We start from the raw sequence: 19,675 nt of genomic DNA, 5'->3' as shown, positions 1-19,675 counted from the left end.
CTTTGACTGTGCCAGAACTGATCCTGGGATCTTCTGCCTGTTTCTGGGGTCTTTCGTCAGGTGTGAGCACATGAGAGGAGGTTATCTGGGTGGGTTATGTAAATAACCCCCCCCCCACACACACACACACACACACACAGTCACACACACACACACCTCTGGGACAGGAGGATTGCGTAACACTTTACGCCACCAGCAACTCGTCTACCCCGTTTACACAACACTTGCAATTGCTTTTCCACGCAAGTTACCTTTCTTCACCTTTTAGCCTGAACAATATTTATAGTTCTGCAATTATATAAGCAGAGAACCATCTGTGTGTGCTGCAACATTCCCCCTTCTGTTAAACATCAGGAACAATGTTGTGTTAAATTTACATGATGGCTCAGCTGCAGCTGTGATTGTTTTGTAACACCTAGAACTTGAATCCACCGTAAAGCTCATGAAACACAGATTCCCCACTGAACACACACAAACGATGAGCATTACTTTCACTCTTCAACACTGCGAGAGCTGGAAATGTTGCCTGGGTGTGTCATATGTTCCACAATTTATCTCGTAAATCCTCTGGTGAGAAATGTCACCCCAAAATCAAAATAAAAAAGGACCATTTGTAGGACCATAATAATTATTATTATTTTTATTATTATAGCATTTAAGCACATTTCTCTTAGTATTCGAGTAAAAACAATTACTGTAAAAAATAATAATAATAATTAGCATATATTAAAGGCAAAAACATTTGTATGTATTGCATTAATAGTAATTCTGTTTTCTATTTTAATATATTTTACATTTTAATTTATTCGAGCGATGGCAAATCTTTCCTTTAGAAATCATTCTAATATGCTTTTTGATCCTCTAGTTACATTTCTTGTGTTATTTTATTATCAGTGTTGAATAAGAACAGCATTTATTTTTTTTATTTTTTTTAATAAAAGTTTTTAGCAGCATTATTAACATTATTATTTAAGCTCATCAATTTATTTTTCTGTTGATTTTGGTATCAAAAATCAGGTGAACATGTTTTCTTGTGATGATGTGTTTTAAAATATCAATAAATGAAGCATTGCTCAGTATTTGAGTTCATAAGACAATATTGTTTTATCATAGATTCTCATATTACACAAATGTTGTATCTGTACAATTCTAAATACATCTCTGTTCTCTGTTAAAATACAGTATGATAAAAAAAATCTCCTGTATCATTAAGTTCATCAGATGTCCACCACTTGCTCACGTCTATACTGTAAAATCTCTTGCGCTCACTCGAATCCCACAAACATAACTCTCCTTTGCTTATGCCAAAATGCAACTTAAAGCTGAAGTGGGCAATTTTTCTCAATATTGAAATACCTTCTCTCAAGGAAGTCTATAATACTTGGAGAAGTTATCTGTCAGCATTCCTATTCATCTCAAAATCTGTTGTTCATTCTGTAAATTCATTTCTGCCATCTTTGCTCATGGTTCTGCATGCAGGTTTTGTGAGCCAATCACCTGAGCCGTAAATACCATGTGACCGGAGCCGCAAGAAAATGTCAGGACAATGCAGATTGGCAGCAGACAGTGAGATTTTGTTTCATGCTTTTGAACTGGCAGAACATCCACTACAATATCATTAAATATTTGCAACATTCAAATCAGTCTGAAAACTATTTTGGGAAATTCCATTTGAGGATGCACAGATATCACACACTTCAGCTTTAAATAACGAATCATAATTTATAAACCATACTGCAATGTAAAATTGATCTTCATTGATCTGCAAGGCGCAGCCTTCACAGTGTTGGATCGTGTCCATTATACTTGCTCCAAATTATGTCCAACCACAGTTAAAGAGATTTCAATCCTGCATGTGTTTCACAAAGTAACTAATCACTAATTAATGTCTACATGAAATTAACACTGATTCTTGTAGGATGCGCAATAAGTGCATAGTTGTGTTCTTTGATCATTTTCATTTGCAGGAAAGTACTTTTCTTACTTTCCCTCTCTTGTTTGCTTCCACTTTATGCTATTGTGTGAAAATGTAAAAAGTGTGTTATATTAAAGGGATAGTTCACCCAAAAATATTACTCACCCTCATGTTGTTCCAAACCTGTATGAGTTTCTTTCTTCTGTTGAACACAAAAGAAGATATTTTAAAGAATGTTGGGAACCAGACAGTTGACAGAACCCATTGACTTCCATAGTATTTTTTTTTTTCCTACTATGGAAGTCAATGGGTGTCGTCAACTGTTTGGTTACTAACATTCTTTAAAATATCTCCTTTTGTGTTCAACATCTCACACAGGTTTGGAACACAGTAAGTAATGACAAAATTTTCATTTATGCGTGAACTATCCCTTTAAGCCAGTGTTATGTTGTTCATTTCAACAATCCAGCCAGGGATAAAGTGAAAGCAGGCTGTGGTTTTCACACTAAAGATTCACAGACGGGTGTGATATCTGAGTCTTGACTGTGCATTGAACTGAGTCCCGTATCTGAGTCGTCATCATTCCCCTCACATGTTTTTGAAAGCCCTCTTGCCTGCTCCACCCACACACTGTCCCCCTCGAGAGCCATCAGTCTGTCTGTTTCTATTGTGCTTTCCTCTTTCAGCTCCGCATTGTCTGCACTGTCCTCCTCAAAATCCAAAGAGTTGACTTTCTCCAATAAATCCGTTAGTTCTTTCTCTTTCGCCCCCCATATCTCCTTGGTCAAGTCCAAATCATTCCTTATAGCCTCCAAGTCTGTGTTCAACCGCAGGCCGATGTACAAACTGGTGTCGAGTTGGGTTCTGATCCTCTCCTCTTCCAGAAGCAAGTCATTGTCAGACGACGCATCCGGCGCTGAAGATCCTTCATCATGTTCTTGAGTTGTGACTCTGAGAGATGCCTCGCCAGAAGTGCTTTCGGCGTCTTTATTCGCAAGTTCCTCGTGCCTTCTCTTCATCCATCTCTGGTTGAGTTCCTCTTGGATCTCAGTCGTAATGCTCTCCATGAGGGCCTCGTGCTCAGCCAGTTCTTCTTGCAGTTTGATGACCTCCTCGCATCTCCTCGCATATTCCTCAAACTGGGCGAGAGCTTCTTCTGGGCTGGTTTTGTCCCCCTCGCAAACTTTATCAGGGTTGGCGTCCACTAAATACGTATCTTGGACATAGTTGATCCCGTGCATCTTCATTCTATCAAAATGAACTTTGGCCTCATACCTGTCGATTTCCCTGTCGAGCTCTTTTATCCTCTGAATCTGCTGGCGGATGGTGTGATCTTGAGATATGACCAGGTGCACAAGGGTCTCCATCTTCTCCATGCATGATTCGTCCTTAGATGCAGCCTGCGCTCTTTTCTTATTGATCTTATCCAATTTTCTGAATGCTTTCCTGACTATCCGCCTTTGTTTCTCTTGTGACAGAGCCATGGTCACTCTCGCGGTCCCCTTGTAAACACACGGGCTCTCTTTGCTGAGAACGACGCGCGCCTCAGCGCTCCGCGGCCCGTTGCTCGGGAGAGACGCCTCGTTCTTCACCAGCACAAACCGCACGTTTTCTTGTTCCTCTCCCCACGCGCTCCACAGTCGCAGGATCTTGGTTTTGTTGGGTAAAATCCGCTCGACCCCTCTCCATTTCTCCACAACGCAGTAGGACTGAGGAGAGCCCGAGAGAGACACGCGCGTCTCCAGGTTCTGCTCCTCCAGTAAAACCCGGATCACATCTGCGCAGGTCGTGCGCTTCGACAAGCCCGACACGAGCTTCTCTTCGCGACAAACCCACACTGATATTTTACTCTCCTCTGCCTCCATCTCTCTGACTGATAGTTACTGTCCCAGCAAAGTTTTCTGCTGCAGGAAATTATTCAGATGAAGTAAAAACTATTATAAAATAGAACTATTGTAGCCTATAAAATGTAAAGGGTTAATCCACACTATTGAAATGATAAAGTTGTAATGTTGTTGATTGAAAGAGTTGCTGATGCTCCAGTCCTCATGTGTGTCTCTCGGTCTCTGTGAGTGAATGAGAGCTGACGGGACAGCGCTGCAGCGAGTGCACTGCACTGATCACATGACCTCTCTCGAGCCTAGATAGTCCCATTATAAGATAGCCTACCTGTTGTGTGCACTTCTATTCAAATGAAACAAAAGTCATATCTCTGGTAACACTTTATTTTACAGTGTCCTTGTGATATATGTCACATGCACTTACCATAGTATTAACAGTAACTTATGCATAATTACATGCAACTAACCCTTAACCAACCCTGATACTACCCTAACCCTATAGTAAATACATGTAGTTGCTTATTATCACTCAGTACTTAAATATATAATTACACTGCAACAATGACACCTTAAAATAAAGTGTAACCAAATCTCTTTTTAAAATGTTTAATAAAAACAGTTTAAGTACAACAATACAAAAATTAAGCAAGGAAATGAGAACACTGGATAAAAGAACAAGGATCTGATAAGTTGTTTTGATTGTCTAACGAAATGATGGTGATAAACGGATCATTGACCAATAAAGCTTAAAAAAAAAATCTTTTCAAACCTGATGTAATGAAACTTCAAAACATGAAACACCAGTTGCACCACCTGACATTTTGGGGGTTTAAGATAACAAAACATAAAATAATGTGTATTTATTTCAAACGGAAATAATGCAATTGGACACAAACATATGCATGTCATATCATTGACCCAAACTCAGTGAATTCATACTTCATTTCACATGATAATCATATTAATTTATCAGTTATACGTAATATTGTCTTTTACAAAACTCACCTGGGATTCATTTCCTTTTTTTATAAAGAAACAAATACCCTGACATGTAAAAAAAACAAAAAAAACAAAAAAACAAACAAAAAAAAACACTTGATTATCACATATACAGCCTAATTTTATCATCATCATTTCATAATTATTATTTTGATTTCGTTTCATGACTTGAGGTTTTCTTTTTTTTATGCCACAATGACTAATATCGTTTTATGACATATTCAAGTGAAATGGCTTCTGAAACAGGAACAAATATAGGGCGGTGCTTGATTTATTGGATGGTTGTGGTTTGTATATTAGTGGATCTCATGTGAGTGACAGGATGGTTTTCCCGCCCTTACTCCAGTAAACAAGTCATTAGAGAAGAGAAGTCGCTGCAAGAGGAAGGGGAAGTTATTTATAATTAAAGATTATGAGGGCACATGACAAAATGACAAAAACAACAATGCACACATTGCACAGATAAATCATTTATAATAAATAACCTACTGCAAAATAAGAATGGTTCATTTTGATTTCATGGTGACCAACAATTAGCAATACATTTGCTTACAGTGTTAATGCAATTGTTTAATGTTAGTTCGTGTTGCTCAGGTCCATTATTAACAGATCAATTTTTTTTTTTTTTTTTATAAGTAAATGTTGAAATTAAGATTAAATATCGGCATACGCTTCAGAGCATTTTCATTGTTAGTTCATGTTTACTTATGTAGTTAACTAATGTTTTCAAATAGAACCTTATAGTAAAGTGCTACACATTTATTCTGTGAGCAGAAGTGGATAATGGGAGGTTTACAAAGACAAAATCTGTATTTAGCTGGTCATTTCAATATGTCCCCTTAGGCACCTCACTATCAGCTGTTATCAGGGCATGACTGAGGGAGTCATCTCATGTGAGTGGACATGATTTAAAGTACTATTCACCTTTAACCTGAGTACATCTTTAACCTGCCGTTTCCGAAACAATAAAACAAGCAGCCTGTCCCAACCCACAGTAAACTGATCCATTTAATAAAGGCCAGAGTTTACTGCTTATCATGCCTGAACAGAGCTTGTCTGCAGTTACTTTAATAGTTTCATTTGAAGGCCAAAGTTGGTGTATTTGCTTCTTCAAGCTTGGAGTACTTGAAAAGTGCTGCTTCCAGAGTATTGCATTGAGAAATTGAGAAAAGAAAAACTTTAAATTGTACATCACAACACCAACAACCGTTTATCCTGTCTTATGCAGTGATTATAAGTCTGCAAATGTATAGACTACATGTAAACTCGAATTTCAGGGCCAAACCTGATCCAATTAAGATTAAAGGGCCATAATCCTTGTAATAAAAAGCAAATTGCATGATCATTGTATGGTTTTAAACTTCAGAAATCTCATATCCACAAAAACAAAGACATATAAAATGACACCACACCTTACTTCGCTCACCTGCAAATGTATATTTCATTTTTAAACCTTTTAAATGTCTTTAAGCAATAAATAGCAAATACAAGTAATTTAGGTTTAACTGCTTCCTGAGAACGATCCTGCAGCGACACCTGCTGTTTACTCTCATTATTGCAATATTCACAATTCATATCTGTAAAATACCGCCCCTGGTGTTCACTGCTATTACTTTAACTACATCTAGAGTACGAGAGGGATACAGTATAAATAAATAAATAAATAAATACCTAAAACTTTTATGCATTAAAATAGAACAAATTATGCAAATTAAAATCAAAAGCTAGGGGCTACCACTAGTGTTAAAGTTGAGGTTTGTAAGATATCCTAAGTTACAATACATTCAATAGACTATTTCACAGCTGTACTGGAGTTAATAGTAGAATAATTGTGCGGATACAAGACATGCAATAAATGTGTAGATTTTTGTAAATAATAATAACCCAAATATACAAAATACACTGGACACACACACACACACACACACACACACACACACACACACACACACACACACACACACACACACACACACACACACACACACACACACACACACACACACACACAACTTAATTTAAAGGGTTGGTTCACCCAAAAATGAAAATTCTGTCATCATTTATCAGTACAGTTGATGGACCCCGTAGTATTTTTTTCTCCATACTATGGAAGTCAATGGGGTCCATCAACTGTCTGGTTACCAACATTCTTCAAAATGTCTTCTTTTGTGTTCAGCAGAAGAAAGAAACTCGTACAGGGTTGGAACAACTTGAGGGTGAGTAAATAATGACCGGATTTTCATTTTTGGGTGCACTATCCCTTTAACGTTGTTTTCAAAAAGTGACGACAGGGGGCGCTGCAGACTGGCAGATCATTTCAGTACTACAGTCCATTCCCGCGAGAACATCAATTACAATGACAACTTTCTTTAACTCACCACATGTCATTCCAAAACTGTATGGCTTTCTTCTGTGGAACGTAAAAAAATATATTCCTGGAAACTTTCCATAGAAGAAAAGTCATACAGGTTTGAAACGACATGAGGGTGAGTAAATAATGACAGTAGCCTACTTTCATTTTTTGGATGAACTTTCCATTTAAATTAAATGAGGGAAATATAACATGATCAGACAAGCTGTGTTTTAATTATTTATTTTATTCAATATTGTATACATACAAAGTATTCTAGAAAGCTACAAAATATCTACCACTTTATCAAGGCGGCATTAAAATGTTACGGAGCAAAGACAAGACCATATGCGATAAAGAACACACACTTAATAAGTTTTTTCTTTTCACTCTCTGCCTTGCTCCAATGTTTTTTTTTTTCACCCCCATCATCAGGGATATTAAGAGATATCACACCTTTGTACCAAGAAAAGCCAGAATATATAATTTTATACAAAGCACCTTTTTACAAAAAAAATCTCTGCACACAAACCCAAATATCTTTTTATGATACTATCTGAACTAGAGAAAAGTTCACTTTAAAGCCAACATCTTAAATGGTAATGAACATAGGAGGTACCAGTACCTACACACAGACAAAATACAAACATAGATCAAAAAACATAAGCTAAACTGCCGTCATACTGTAGTCCGGATTCCGCTCAAATCCTTACTTAGTGTCCATTACTAGCAAAATAATGTCCGTTTAACATTCATCATATTAAAGGCATTAGTTCTCAAATCCCTAGAGAAGTAAAGGGGACTGTTAAGGAGGAACTGACGTAGCAGGTGCACCAGCAGTAACAGTATCACCACCCGAACGGGCTCTGAATATACTGACGTCATCACAAAACATGTAGAACAATACAGGAAGATCTCTATATGAAACGTGAACAAGAAGGCGAAGGTAACAAAACAATCAACATCGTTTGCCGTTTTGATATTGAGCGTACTTAACTCCACAGTTTACTTTAAGCGGTACAACATACACAGCTGTAAATCTAACTTAGTCTTTCACTCTTTGAGGGTTTCATCCACTTAAATGAACAACATGAATAAATTATGCAGTGGAGATGATACGGTTTGGTGAAGTCAAGAACTTTGCGGATAATATCCTCGACTATCTTTTAGGTCTGAGGAGAAAAACACCTTTGCGTCACTTAATGTAGTGTGTGCTATATTCACGAAAGAAAAAGAAGACATTGAAATGGCTTAAAACAAGAAGAAAAGGAAAAAGAACACCATTTAGCATTCATAATCTCCATGGTGCTGTGAGGTTTTCACTTTTATAATTTGATTATGCACTAGAAAAGACACTAAAGATAAGTCTCACACAGAATGGAACCGAAGTTCTTGAAAGAAGAGAAAAATAAGAAAAATAAGAAGAAAAAAAAACATGAAAGTTTGCCACATCCACCAAATCAAATGCTGATAGAAATTTGTTATTAATAATTATTACATAACTTTATTTCAGAACATCTCCACTCACTAGCCCATGTTGATTTTTCTATAAAATTTTATGAAGGCAATGTGGTGAATATTTTACCTACATCCACTTTTTTTTTTTTTGGTTTTTGATCATCTTAACAACGCAAAATAACATCTGTCTTTTCTAAGCTGGAAAAATCGGAACCAAAGGCACTTTCATGCTACAGTGCAGGAAATAAAGAGGAGCTCAGTGCGTCTCCAACTTTTTTGGTCTTTTCGGATAAGAAAGGCAAGATCAGATACTTTACGTACAGTATGTCTTAAATATGTCTTCTATGTGTCTCTGAGAGTGAAAGGTCAACCAAATGGCCAGTGCTTTTTTTTTTTTTATAAAGATGACACGTAGGATCTTACGGTGCGGTCACATTTGCAAAATTGCAGCGAAATTTCAAGGACAAAAAAATGTGGTGGAGAATGCGGGCAGCTTTACATGTAACCTCTGATCAACCAACAATAGTCCATTGTCTATTGTCAATAGTGTAGTGATTTCTGTTGGTCAGTGCGACGAATTTCAAGCGAACAACGTAAATATGATCAAAATCTGCATGGGGAAAATTTTCGCCACAACGCAAAACTCTTGATCGTGCGGATTTCTATTGAAATGACTTGATTTCGCCTGCAAAATCTCGCCGAGCAATGGTAAACGTGACCGAGCTTTTAGTGTTACTTTTTCCCGAAAAACGACTGCGCTCATCCGTGTTGACATCATACACTAAGGCACTGTGCTGTATATTGTTACACTTTGGCAGGTTTGTACTGTACAATTCCTACAACATGTGACAATAACAAGAAAGTCTTCCAGCTTAGGAAAGAGGTCACAGCTTTAGTGGCATCTTTTGGAGTTCACACAACCATTATTAAGGCTTGCAGTCGTAGAAATCGATTAGGCCACAGAGACATGGGCTGTGCGGGAATGTCGAAGGCAGCGAAGAACTCTGGGACAGGACTGATTCTTACAGAAGATGAAGGAGTGCTCCATGATGTACAGCATGTTCAGGGATGGGCTTTGTGAAGTGTGGCTTGCCCAGCGGCAGAAGGCATGTCCGACGAGCGGGTCCAAGTGCTCGGGTCAAGCTGATGGATAATCCGTCAACCCCTGGTAGTTAATGCAGTGCTTCTTGTTTCTAGAGTTATCTTTTATACAAGCATGTTGGCAGGAGGTGTTTAGCTGTCCAGTCAACAGGGTTGATTCTCTGCGTTTTCTTATTGCAGGTGGTGACACGTGAAAACAGACACAGATTGGTATAAACTTCTCGTAATCACAGTGCAGTAATTCCTCAACGTAAAATTAAAAAGTAGCATGTACAAAGTAACTCTTTTCAAGGCCTGGGCTTCTGAATTCCCTGAATTCTCTGAATGTTCGGAATGCGGGAACTTTTTTTCTTTCTTTTTTTTTTAACACCCACAGTAGCTTTTTTTTTTCTTCAATAAATCAATGTTTCAGAATGAAATTTCTCAAATACTTTTTCTTTGGGAAAAATACCTGTGAGAATGTACTGTATATACATCTGTACACCGACAATCCCACTCACTCACACACACACACACACACACACACATTTATGGCTGCACCCATATGCTTCCAGATCTTTTGAGTACATTAGATGATTTAAAAAATAAAAATCGAAATGAGGTTGTTTTCAGATTCAACCTAACTCAACCCAACCCTTAAGTCGAATGATACCGTATGTCACTTTATATGTATAGTCTACGAATGAATCTTGATCCGGCATTCTTTGACATTCTTTCCTGTATTAAAACATAATACAACTGTACCGCCATTCACAGCTGCAGTTAAACGTCAAACACATATTAATAAAGAAATATATATATATATATATATATATATATATATATATATATATATATATATATATATATATATAATTAGAAGCATCACCCAAATGCGAGTGAAAATCATCTTGAGTGAGTGTTGAGCTAGAGGCACTGCCACTGTATGAGGTCGAGAGTCTGTGTGAAAGAGCTGCTTCATTCCTTCACTAGTCTGTAGATGTGATGCTGGGCTCCGTGCTCGCTGTTTGACACTTCGAACACACAGGCCATGCACAGCAGGGTCTCCTGTGTGTCTCGGTTCGTTACCACCTGAAACACAGAGCCAGAGACGTCGCATTACTGTACAGTAAAGTCAAGTCAAGTCAAGTCAAGTCAAGTTTATTTGTATAGCGCTTTTCACAATACAGATTGTATCAAAGCAGCTTCACAGTATTAAATTAAAATAATACAACAAAGTTTGTTTCAAGAGGAATATATTGATTGATAAAATTAAATTAAATATCCCCAAAATATCCCCAACTAACCACATGAAACCTGTCAAAATCATATTTGGGTTACACTTTACTTTAAGGTGTCACTGTTACAGTGTAATTATACATTTAAGTACTGAACTTTAGGGTTAGTTGCATGCAATTATGACTGATTTATAGTTATTACTATAGTAAATACATGTAACGTGTAACAAGTACACATTAAAATATAGTGCTAACCATATGTCTACAAATTATTATTATTGTTGTAAGCTGTTTTCAACATTGATAATATTAAGAAACGTTTCTTGAGCAGCAAATCAGCATATTAGAATGATTTCTGAAGGATCATGTGACACTGAAATGATGCTGAAAATTCCGCTGTGCATCACAGGAATAAATTACTTTTTTTTTCTTTTTTTTACATAATTATATATATATTTTTATTATAATATTATTTCACAACATTTCTGTTTGTACTGTATTTAACTGTAAACATAAAAAATTAAAAAATCTCACACACCCCAAACTTTTGAATGGTAGTGTACATTTATAGTAGTATTTGTGTTATGTGTTATGTTATATAAAAAATATAGCAGTATTTACAGTACATTTCTCTAACCTCTGAGAAGTAAAATAAAATTATATGAAAAACCTGACCAGCAGACTACTATATTTGATGATACTATAATGGAAATGACCAGAATTACAAAAAACTGAAAAAAATAAAGCTTTTTAGCAAAAAACTGAAAAAATAAAGCTTTTTAGCAAAAAACTGAAAAAATAAAGCTTTTTTGGCAAAAAACTGAAAAAAGAAAGCTTTTTAGCACTATAAAATAAAGATCTTTAGCTTTCTAAAGATCTACAGTACAACACATAACAGTAATACGAATTTGATGTGGGAACATTATCCTGAAAATTATGGGATAATGCAAACAATCTTTATGGTTCTAAAATATTTTATTTATTTTATTTTGGTGAGAAATGTGACCTGGATGTGTTTTTTAGATTTGTGAATGGATTTGATCAAGAGGAAGGTCTCAGGTTTTTGACTGCATGAATCACTTTATGTCAGTGGGTAAACATTTTTATTTTATTTTATTAAGTCTTGTGCTTTTATATTGGGCTTTTTTCAAGCACTTGACTTTAAAAGCCACATTTAACTGACCATGTTTAAAACCCCTGATATGGTGCAAGGATGGATTGATAGGTACGGTTGGGATACATTAGTATTTAAAAAGTGTTTTAAATGATTGGATAATTTTTCACGCATTTCACACATTGGATCCTGTGCACTTAGCGCTGCATGTGTTTGGATCACCTGAGATCAACCCTTCAACAACCACCACCTTTCAACAACATACACTATAAACACATCTTTCAGTCTTTCTATCATGACTAAAACCTCCATCGTGACAGGATGTGAGGGATTTGAGTGAAGAGAGCAGGGAAAGTGCATTAGTAAGACCCTCACTGTAGGGGAGAATAGGGCTCTAATCCTTATGTGTGTGTGAAGGTTAGAGAAAGGGGTTCCTCCCCCTTTGCAGGAGATTATCAGGCTTTGCACAGCGCCACAGGAATGCTAGGAATGCAGAGTCGTATCAGCTCAGAGGCCACAGGTTTTCACTGATTGGTTTAAACATCACTGATGGACATGCAGACTCACCAATAAGATGGTGAAGTTCTCCAGGACGCTGTTCATCATGTATTTCTCAGGCAGGTGTTTGAGTTTGTGGATGAAGTTGATCATGTATTCACACATGGGAGACCGACTTATCCGGTAAACAAAGCGGCCGTTCTCAAAGCGAGCGTACTCCGTCTGAGAGGAGAAGTGAGAGGGAGATGAGAGAATGCACAACAAAAAAACACCATGGCATTTGATACACTACCAGTCAAAAGTATGAAAAGTAAGACTTACAAGACTTTTTATTTATTTTTTTTACATTTGAAAGAATGAAAGAAGTCTCCTATTCTCACTAAGGCTGTATTTGTTTAATACAGTAAAAACAGAACATTCTGATATATTATTAAAATTCAAAATAACTTTATTATTATTATTATTATTATATATATTTTAAAACATAATATATTCCTGAGATGACAAAGCTTAATTTTCACCATCATTACTCCAGTCTTCAGTGTCACATGATCCTTCAGAAATTATTGTTTTTATTAATGATTTTTATTATTATGTTATTAATTTTAAATGATTATGGAGACATTTAAACATAATAAATGTCTTTATTGTCAATTTAATGTGTCCTTGCTAAAAAGTATTAATTTCTTTCTTTCTTTTTTAAGTACTTATGAATGGTAGTGTCTTAGGGGCCGATCAAACCTGACGCGTTTTTTGTAGTGACAGGCGCCTATTTTCAATTGGTTTCCTATGGCAGCGAGCGTTCTGCACGCTGTTTATGCGCCTGCTGCGCCTCGCGTTTTTGAAGTTGAAAAAAAAGCAACTCCAAGCGGAAAAAGCGCCCGACGTCATAGCGTTTTTTTTCCACTGTCCAATCGAATGAATAGAGAGGCGGGTCTTCCGTTGTTGTGATGAAAGCTACAGTTGCTTGAACGCCCAGAGAGTGCGATGATGGAGGATAAACTTGTGGTGCTCTCGCGGGTTACCAGGAGCTTAACGAGTTCACGAACCGTAACTACCAGAATGTTAACAGAAAGTAAATAAAGTTAATAAAAGGCTGATTTGACGTTTACTTGACTGACAGGACAGCGGTTTCAGTGGTTGCCTAGCAACATAAAAAACGCAGCGCACTGCTCGTTCTGTGTGATTGGGCAGTGCTTATGGTTCCCACAAAAATATTTAGCAGCAAAAACAAACTTTGATAAAAATAAGAAATGTTTCTTGAGCAGCAAATCAGCACATTAGAATGATTTCTGAAGGATCATGTGACACTGAAGAATTTCAGTTATGATGCTGAAATTCAGCTTTACAATCAAATAAATAAATTACAAAAGTCTTGACCATTTTATTTTTGTACAGGAGACACCATGTGTTTTTTTCTGACTAAAAATGGTAGAGGTTCTAAAATCACATTATTGATCTCAAAATCTCAACAATGTCTCAAATTGTACAGATTAAGATACCAAAGTCTGCAATTAAAAATACATTTCTCTAAACATTTCTTATCAAATTCTCCCAAGACCATTTTTTGTTCTGAGACTGAGATCTCCATTAAGTGTCCTGAGATATGAAAGAGCAATAGACTTCTTCTCATTTGAATGTAGATATCTCTAATATGAGATAAGATTGAGAACATTTAATGTTCCATTCAAATGTTAAATCCTGTAGTCAAAACTCAAAAATTCACCTCCACTTTTTCCACAACCTGTTTGCCAAACGAGCACACTTTTGTGGAGCAGGTGATGGTCATGTTCTCCGGGCTCTCGTACTGACTGGTCACTCCATAGAAGGCCCCGGTTTCATCCTGAATGTTGCAGTTTAAGTCAGCCTATGAACCAATGAGATTGAAGCTTTAATTATCAAATTAATTAAAAAGAAATCTATATCAGAACAAATGGATAGATTTACTGACATATAACATTCAATCCAAAACTGCCATCTAGTGGAGATTGTAAGCACAGCAACAACAACAAAACTACAGTATATGGAAGATTTTCAGGACTTAAATTTCAGTTTGGAGCATCATATACAGTATGGACTACTTTTATAATTATTTTATTGTGGACCTTCTGCAATATTTCAGTGTTCCATATAAGAAAAAAGTCAAGCAGGTTTGGAAGAACATGAGGTTGAGTATATAGTATATGTTAATTTTCAGATTAACTATCCCTTTAAGACTGCATTATCCTTATACTAATACTCCAATCAAGGCTGTTACTCAATATTAGTCCATTGAAGTATTAAAGAAAAGACTGTGTCTAAGGTTAGAAAGAATAGATTAAATAACTTGGAGTGAAAAAGGCACTCAAAAATATTCTGAGAAAGAGCGGAAAAAAGAACAGCTCGCCCTCCGCTCTTTCAGTAAGCTAACACGATTTTCATTACAGAGAAAGCTCAAATATTCATTTCTGGCATACTCTCTTTTCATTAAGACAAGCCTGTTACATTTTCACATCATATTCAAGAGAGGCATTATTGTGCAGATCCAGAGTTTCATTTGAAATTCAGATCCCTCCGTCACTTCAAACGGAATTCGAGCAGCCTCGCTCCGACCACGACGAGGCCCACTTTGTTGGTTGCCGCTAGTTAGCATTTCACAAAATGCATACAATGTTTGAATAGCTATTAGAGGAGCAACCAGGTCATCCAATTGTTTCCCGATATTAAACGGAATAAGTGCGAGCTTTGATCATGGACTCTTCAGCTATGCCGTGCCAAATATAGCAGCGGCGGCCTGGACATGCAAACAGAGACGGCTGTCTTTAAACCTAAAGTGGCCCAGTGTCTTTAGGGAAATGCACAATTATTCATGCATGTAATCACTCGGTGGATAAATATTTGCGTTAAATAGGCAGTTGTATGGGTGGTAAACATGAACTGCGCTCTCATTAGAGTAGAAACCTTGGCACAGGGTGGGCATGCACTCTACGTACATGTTTGTTTTTAAGCCCAAATAATAATAATACTAAGTTCTTCCTGAACTAATTGTGAGTTACGATATCTTCTTTTGCAGATAATTGCAGAGTCTGTGAATCACTAAACAGATGCTCGTTCTTTGCCGGGATTCACTCACCCAGAACTTTATGAGAAAGAATGAATTCTGAGGACCCTTGCCAAACAATTCCTTCAGCCCTCCTTTCTTCTCAGGGAATTTGTCGTAAATCTGACGAATATCCACCGACTCGAGCAAGGCATCGTTGTAAGAGTGATTTGTCTGACCGATGTGCACAAAAAGATGCTTGTTATACTGCACAGAGAAAAAAAAAAGAAAAAAAGAAAACATGTTAGAAACAGGAAATCTTCTCAAAATGACTGCAAGTACTTGATTGTTTAGTTTTATAACTAGGGATATAAATCTATTCAATATTGTAAATACATTTATTTCTTGATATGTTGATTAAGTAAGCTAATTAATCATGATTAATCAATAAACAAATAACAATATTTGGTGAGAAAATCCCCTGCAATGGAGAAAATTCACATACATTTCATCATTGTTGCAGACAATTAAGTAATTGAATAGACATGACAAAAAGGTTTATAAAAAAGGCTCAGAGACAAAAAGGTTTATAAAATGTTCATTTATAATAAATAAAAAAGACAATTTATAAATAATAATCTTGATGCTAATTTATACTTACTAATGTTCAGAGTTAAATTGTGTTTGTTCAAAATACATTAACTAATGATAATTTATGCAACCTGACAGTTACAGTTAAAGTTACTCTTTAATTCAAATTGTTAGTTTTATATAATTTAACATAAGCATTTCACTGGCATATAGGCCACAGCGATAGACTTCTTTAGGAGTCATTCACTTAAGTACAACAGTATATAAAAAAATATCAGTATCACTATGATAGTATTTTACTATGGTGAAAAAAAACAATACTTTTTTGTAAGGGTGATAATACCTGAATTGTTACAACAACAACAAAATTCACAATTCACTTTCAGTGTATTTTGGAGACATAAAATTGATTAAACCAATTTATCTGATATTCAAAGAGCAAAAAATTTTTTTCCCAAATAAGGAATATATTAAATTGTGAAAAGTAGGCGTTGCATACTAGAATTCATACTAGAATGTGTGTTTTCAGTCAATTGTAGAGGACTCCTATCTGAAAACACCCACTTTTGACTGGGAGACTGAAGGTCAACGATGAATCATGCACAATAAGACCAGGAATTTGTATTAAGAAGTAAACGGCTCCATTTTTATTTACAGTTTTATTTTAAGAGTGACATACATAAGCTACTTACAGAATCTGGATCTCTCTGGTGCTCCAGAAAAGCGGAGAATTCCACAAGCCTGAGTTTCGATGTACCGATAGATCGGCCCTGCCAGGCGGGAACTGAGGGCGCCGGTGCTGTCGCGGGCTCATAACCTACACACACACACACACACACTGAATATTAGCTCTTCTAAACAAAAAGAGTGTTAAATCTGAATGGATACATTTTAAAAAAAAGAAAAAAAAGAAAAGGCAAACGGTGACATACTTGAGATTGTAGTTGTGACAGCTGGCTGGATAGGGTACGCTTGCTGGGCAAATGGCTTAATGCTAAAACAAAGACAAAGGAGAACTAAGAAACAGGAAAATGAGCAGTCTAGCGGCACTACATACTGAAGAGATTAAGAGGGTTATACAGCAAAGAAGAAACAAAGCTGCACAAAGTATTCAAACTTGGATTCAACCCATCATTGCCTCTGGAAAGGCTTCCTCTATTGCTGATCCCTCTGAGGGAAAGAGAGAAAGCTGGAAGGGTCAGGGAAAATACAGACATCAAGAAGAAGAGAACGACAATAAAGCAGACAAAACAGAGACAGAAAGAATAAATAAGATTTGCATTTCCTGAAGGAAATACCAGTGCTTGCAAGGAGAGCAAAAGAAACACATACAAGTTAGCAGAGAATAAAAAAGGTTCAGAAGATGTTGCAGACAAAGAAGAATGTGAAAAAGAATAAGAAGTTAAAGGCAGAAGAAGGTAAAGCATGAAATTATGAGCAGCCTACCTGAACATTTAGTCTGAACAGTGGGACAGTTAGATTGAACAGTGTGACAGTAAGATTGAACAGCTAGACTGAACAGCTAGACTGAACAGTGGGACAGTTAGACTGAACAGCTAAACTGAAGATTTAGACTAAACAGTGGGACAGTTAGACTGAACTGTGGGACAGTTAGATTGAATAGCTAGACTGAACAGTGGGACAGTTACACTGAACAGTGGAACAGTTACACTGAACAGTGGGACAGTTAGATTGAACTGTGGGACAGTTAGATTGAACAGTGGGACAGTAAGATTGAACAGTGGGAGAGTTAAACTGAACTGTGGGACAGTTAGATTGAACAGTGGGACAGTAAGATTGAACAGCTAGACTGAACAGTGGGACAGTAAGATTGAATAGTGGGACAGTTAGATTGAACAGTGGGACAGTAAGATTGAACAATTAGACTGAACAGTGGAACAGTTAGACTGAACAGTTAGACTGAACAGTGGGACAGTTAGACTGAACAGTTAGACTGAACAGTGGGACAGTTAGACTGAACAGTTAGACTGAACAGTTAGACTGAACAGTGGGACAGTTAGATTGAACAGTTAGACTGAACAGTGGGACAGTTAGACTGAACAGTGGGACAGTTAGACTGAACAGTTAGACTGAACAGTGGGACAGTTAGACTGAACAGTCTAACTGTCCAATTATGGACAAAGAAAAAGAAAGTGCAGATGAAGACAGAGAAGAAGAAGATTCAGAAAAACAAGAAGATGCAGATGAAGAAGAAAATGAAGCAGAAGAAGAAGGTGCAGAAAAAGAAAGTAAATAAGAAGATGCAGAAAAATAAGGTGCAGAAGAAGAAAGTATATAAAAAGAGGTAGGTGAAGAAGCAGCAGCAGCAGAAAAAGAATGTCTGATGTGCCTTACATGCACTGTAATACGAGGAATAGCTTTAGTGGGACAATGGTAGCAAAACTTCTAGAGATACTCACTCTTGTGAGGATCCAGGCTGGCCCGTGGATATCATGCCCTGCCAAAACTAGAGAATAAGATAAATAAATAGACAACAAAACACAGGCTATCCACACGCACACACACCGTCTGTGCACTCTAGATACACGAGTTATCACATTGCCATTGAAAAACGAGGTGTACTATGTGCCATGCAGTCTAGTTATCTTGAGTGTGGCATTAGTGGGCTTATCTGATGAAGGCAGGTGATGGGGCACAGCTCTGAGGGTGTGTAATGGGATTGGACCCGGTGGCCAGCCGTGTGGCTGAAGTAAGTGTACTGATAGGTGGGTGCCAGAGGGCGGTCTTACCCCTGCTGCTCCGGGGAAGGCAGGACGCGGGATGCCCGGAAGACCCAGTTTGTTGTGGATGGCTGTTGCAGAGACGATCTGAGCCGAGGACATGGAGGCCATACTCTGAAGAGCTTTGTCCTTCACGCTCTGATCCTTTAACAGCATTTACAAAAGAAATTAAAACTCATAAGCGGATGGACACGGTGAGCTAGGGGTTCAACTGTTTCTGCACAAAAACACGGTTCGTTACACACGTTTGTACCATGATTCATCTCATGTCTTACAAGTCTGGGAGACTGAGACCAGTGTAAAAGCTTGCTTCTTGAATATTGTTTTCTAATTTATTACAAAAAATGTACTGGTCAAAAGTTTGGAATAAATAAGATTTTTAATGTTTTTGAAAGTTTTTTATGCTCACCAAGGGCTGCATTCATGTGATCCAAAATACACTGTAGTAATAATAAATACATACACCGTAAAAACAGTAATACTGTGAAATTCTATTACAATTTAAAAGAACTGTTTTCAATTTGAATATAATTTAAATGTAATATATTCCTGTGATGGCAAAGCTGAAATTTCAGCAGCATTATAATCAGAAAATGTTTCTTGAGCAGCAAATCAGCATATTAGAATGATTTCTGAAGGATCATGTGACACTGAAGACTGGAGTAATGATGTTAAAATTCAGCTTTATAAGGAATAAATTACATTAAAACATTAAAATAGAAAACAGTTCTTTTAAATTGTAATAATATTTCACAATATTACTGATTTAACTGTATTTTTGAACAGACAAACAAACATATAAGATACTTCTTTGAAAAACATTTAGAAAAA

General features: G+C 36.8%; 2 protein-coding genes across 8 annotated transcripts in view; both read right to left on the bottom strand.

Annotated features, from left to right (window-relative positions):
- Positions 1-691: 691 nt before the first annotated feature.
- Positions 692-3,972, bottom strand: rassf10b (Ras association domain family member 10b). Its single transcript, XM_082161804.1, has one exon. The coding sequence runs from the start codon at positions 3,778-3,780 to the stop codon at positions 2,416-2,418; it is 1,365 nt and encodes a 454-aa protein (XP_082017930.1). The 5' UTR covers positions 3,781-3,972; the 3' UTR covers positions 692-2,415.
- Positions 3,973-7,332: 3,360 nt separating this feature from the next.
- The window catches only part of tead1b (TEA domain family member 1b), an 80,868-nt gene continuing 68,525 nt past the window's right edge, over positions 7,333-19,675 (bottom strand). For all 7 annotated transcript variants that reach the window (XM_082162063.1, XM_082162065.1, XM_082162066.1 and 4 more), the window contains 8 exons: positions 18,854-18,988; positions 18,524-18,570; positions 17,036-17,097; positions 16,796-16,920; positions 15,606-15,779; positions 14,220-14,360; positions 12,563-12,715; positions 7,333-10,735 (listed from right to left, as the gene is read on the bottom strand). In XM_082162063.1, coding sequence (XP_082018189.1) covers positions 10,622-10,735; positions 12,563-12,715; positions 14,220-14,360; positions 15,606-15,779; positions 16,796-16,920; positions 17,036-17,097; positions 18,524-18,570; positions 18,854-18,988 — 951 coding nt within the window. In that variant the 3' untranslated portion in view covers positions 7,333-10,621. The remainder of the gene's footprint in view (positions 10,736-12,562; positions 12,716-14,219; positions 14,361-15,605; positions 15,780-16,795; positions 16,921-17,035; positions 17,098-18,523; positions 18,571-18,853; positions 18,989-19,675) is intronic.

The sequence above is a fragment of the Leuciscus leuciscus genome, assembly GCF_965113295.1.
Source record: "Leuciscus leuciscus genome assembly, chromosome: 2".
Lineage (NCBI taxonomy): Eukaryota > Metazoa > Chordata > Actinopteri > Cypriniformes > Leuciscidae > Leuciscus > Leuciscus leuciscus.
Note: the sequence above shows the minus strand (reverse complement) of the source record. Positions and strands in the feature narration are given on the sequence as shown.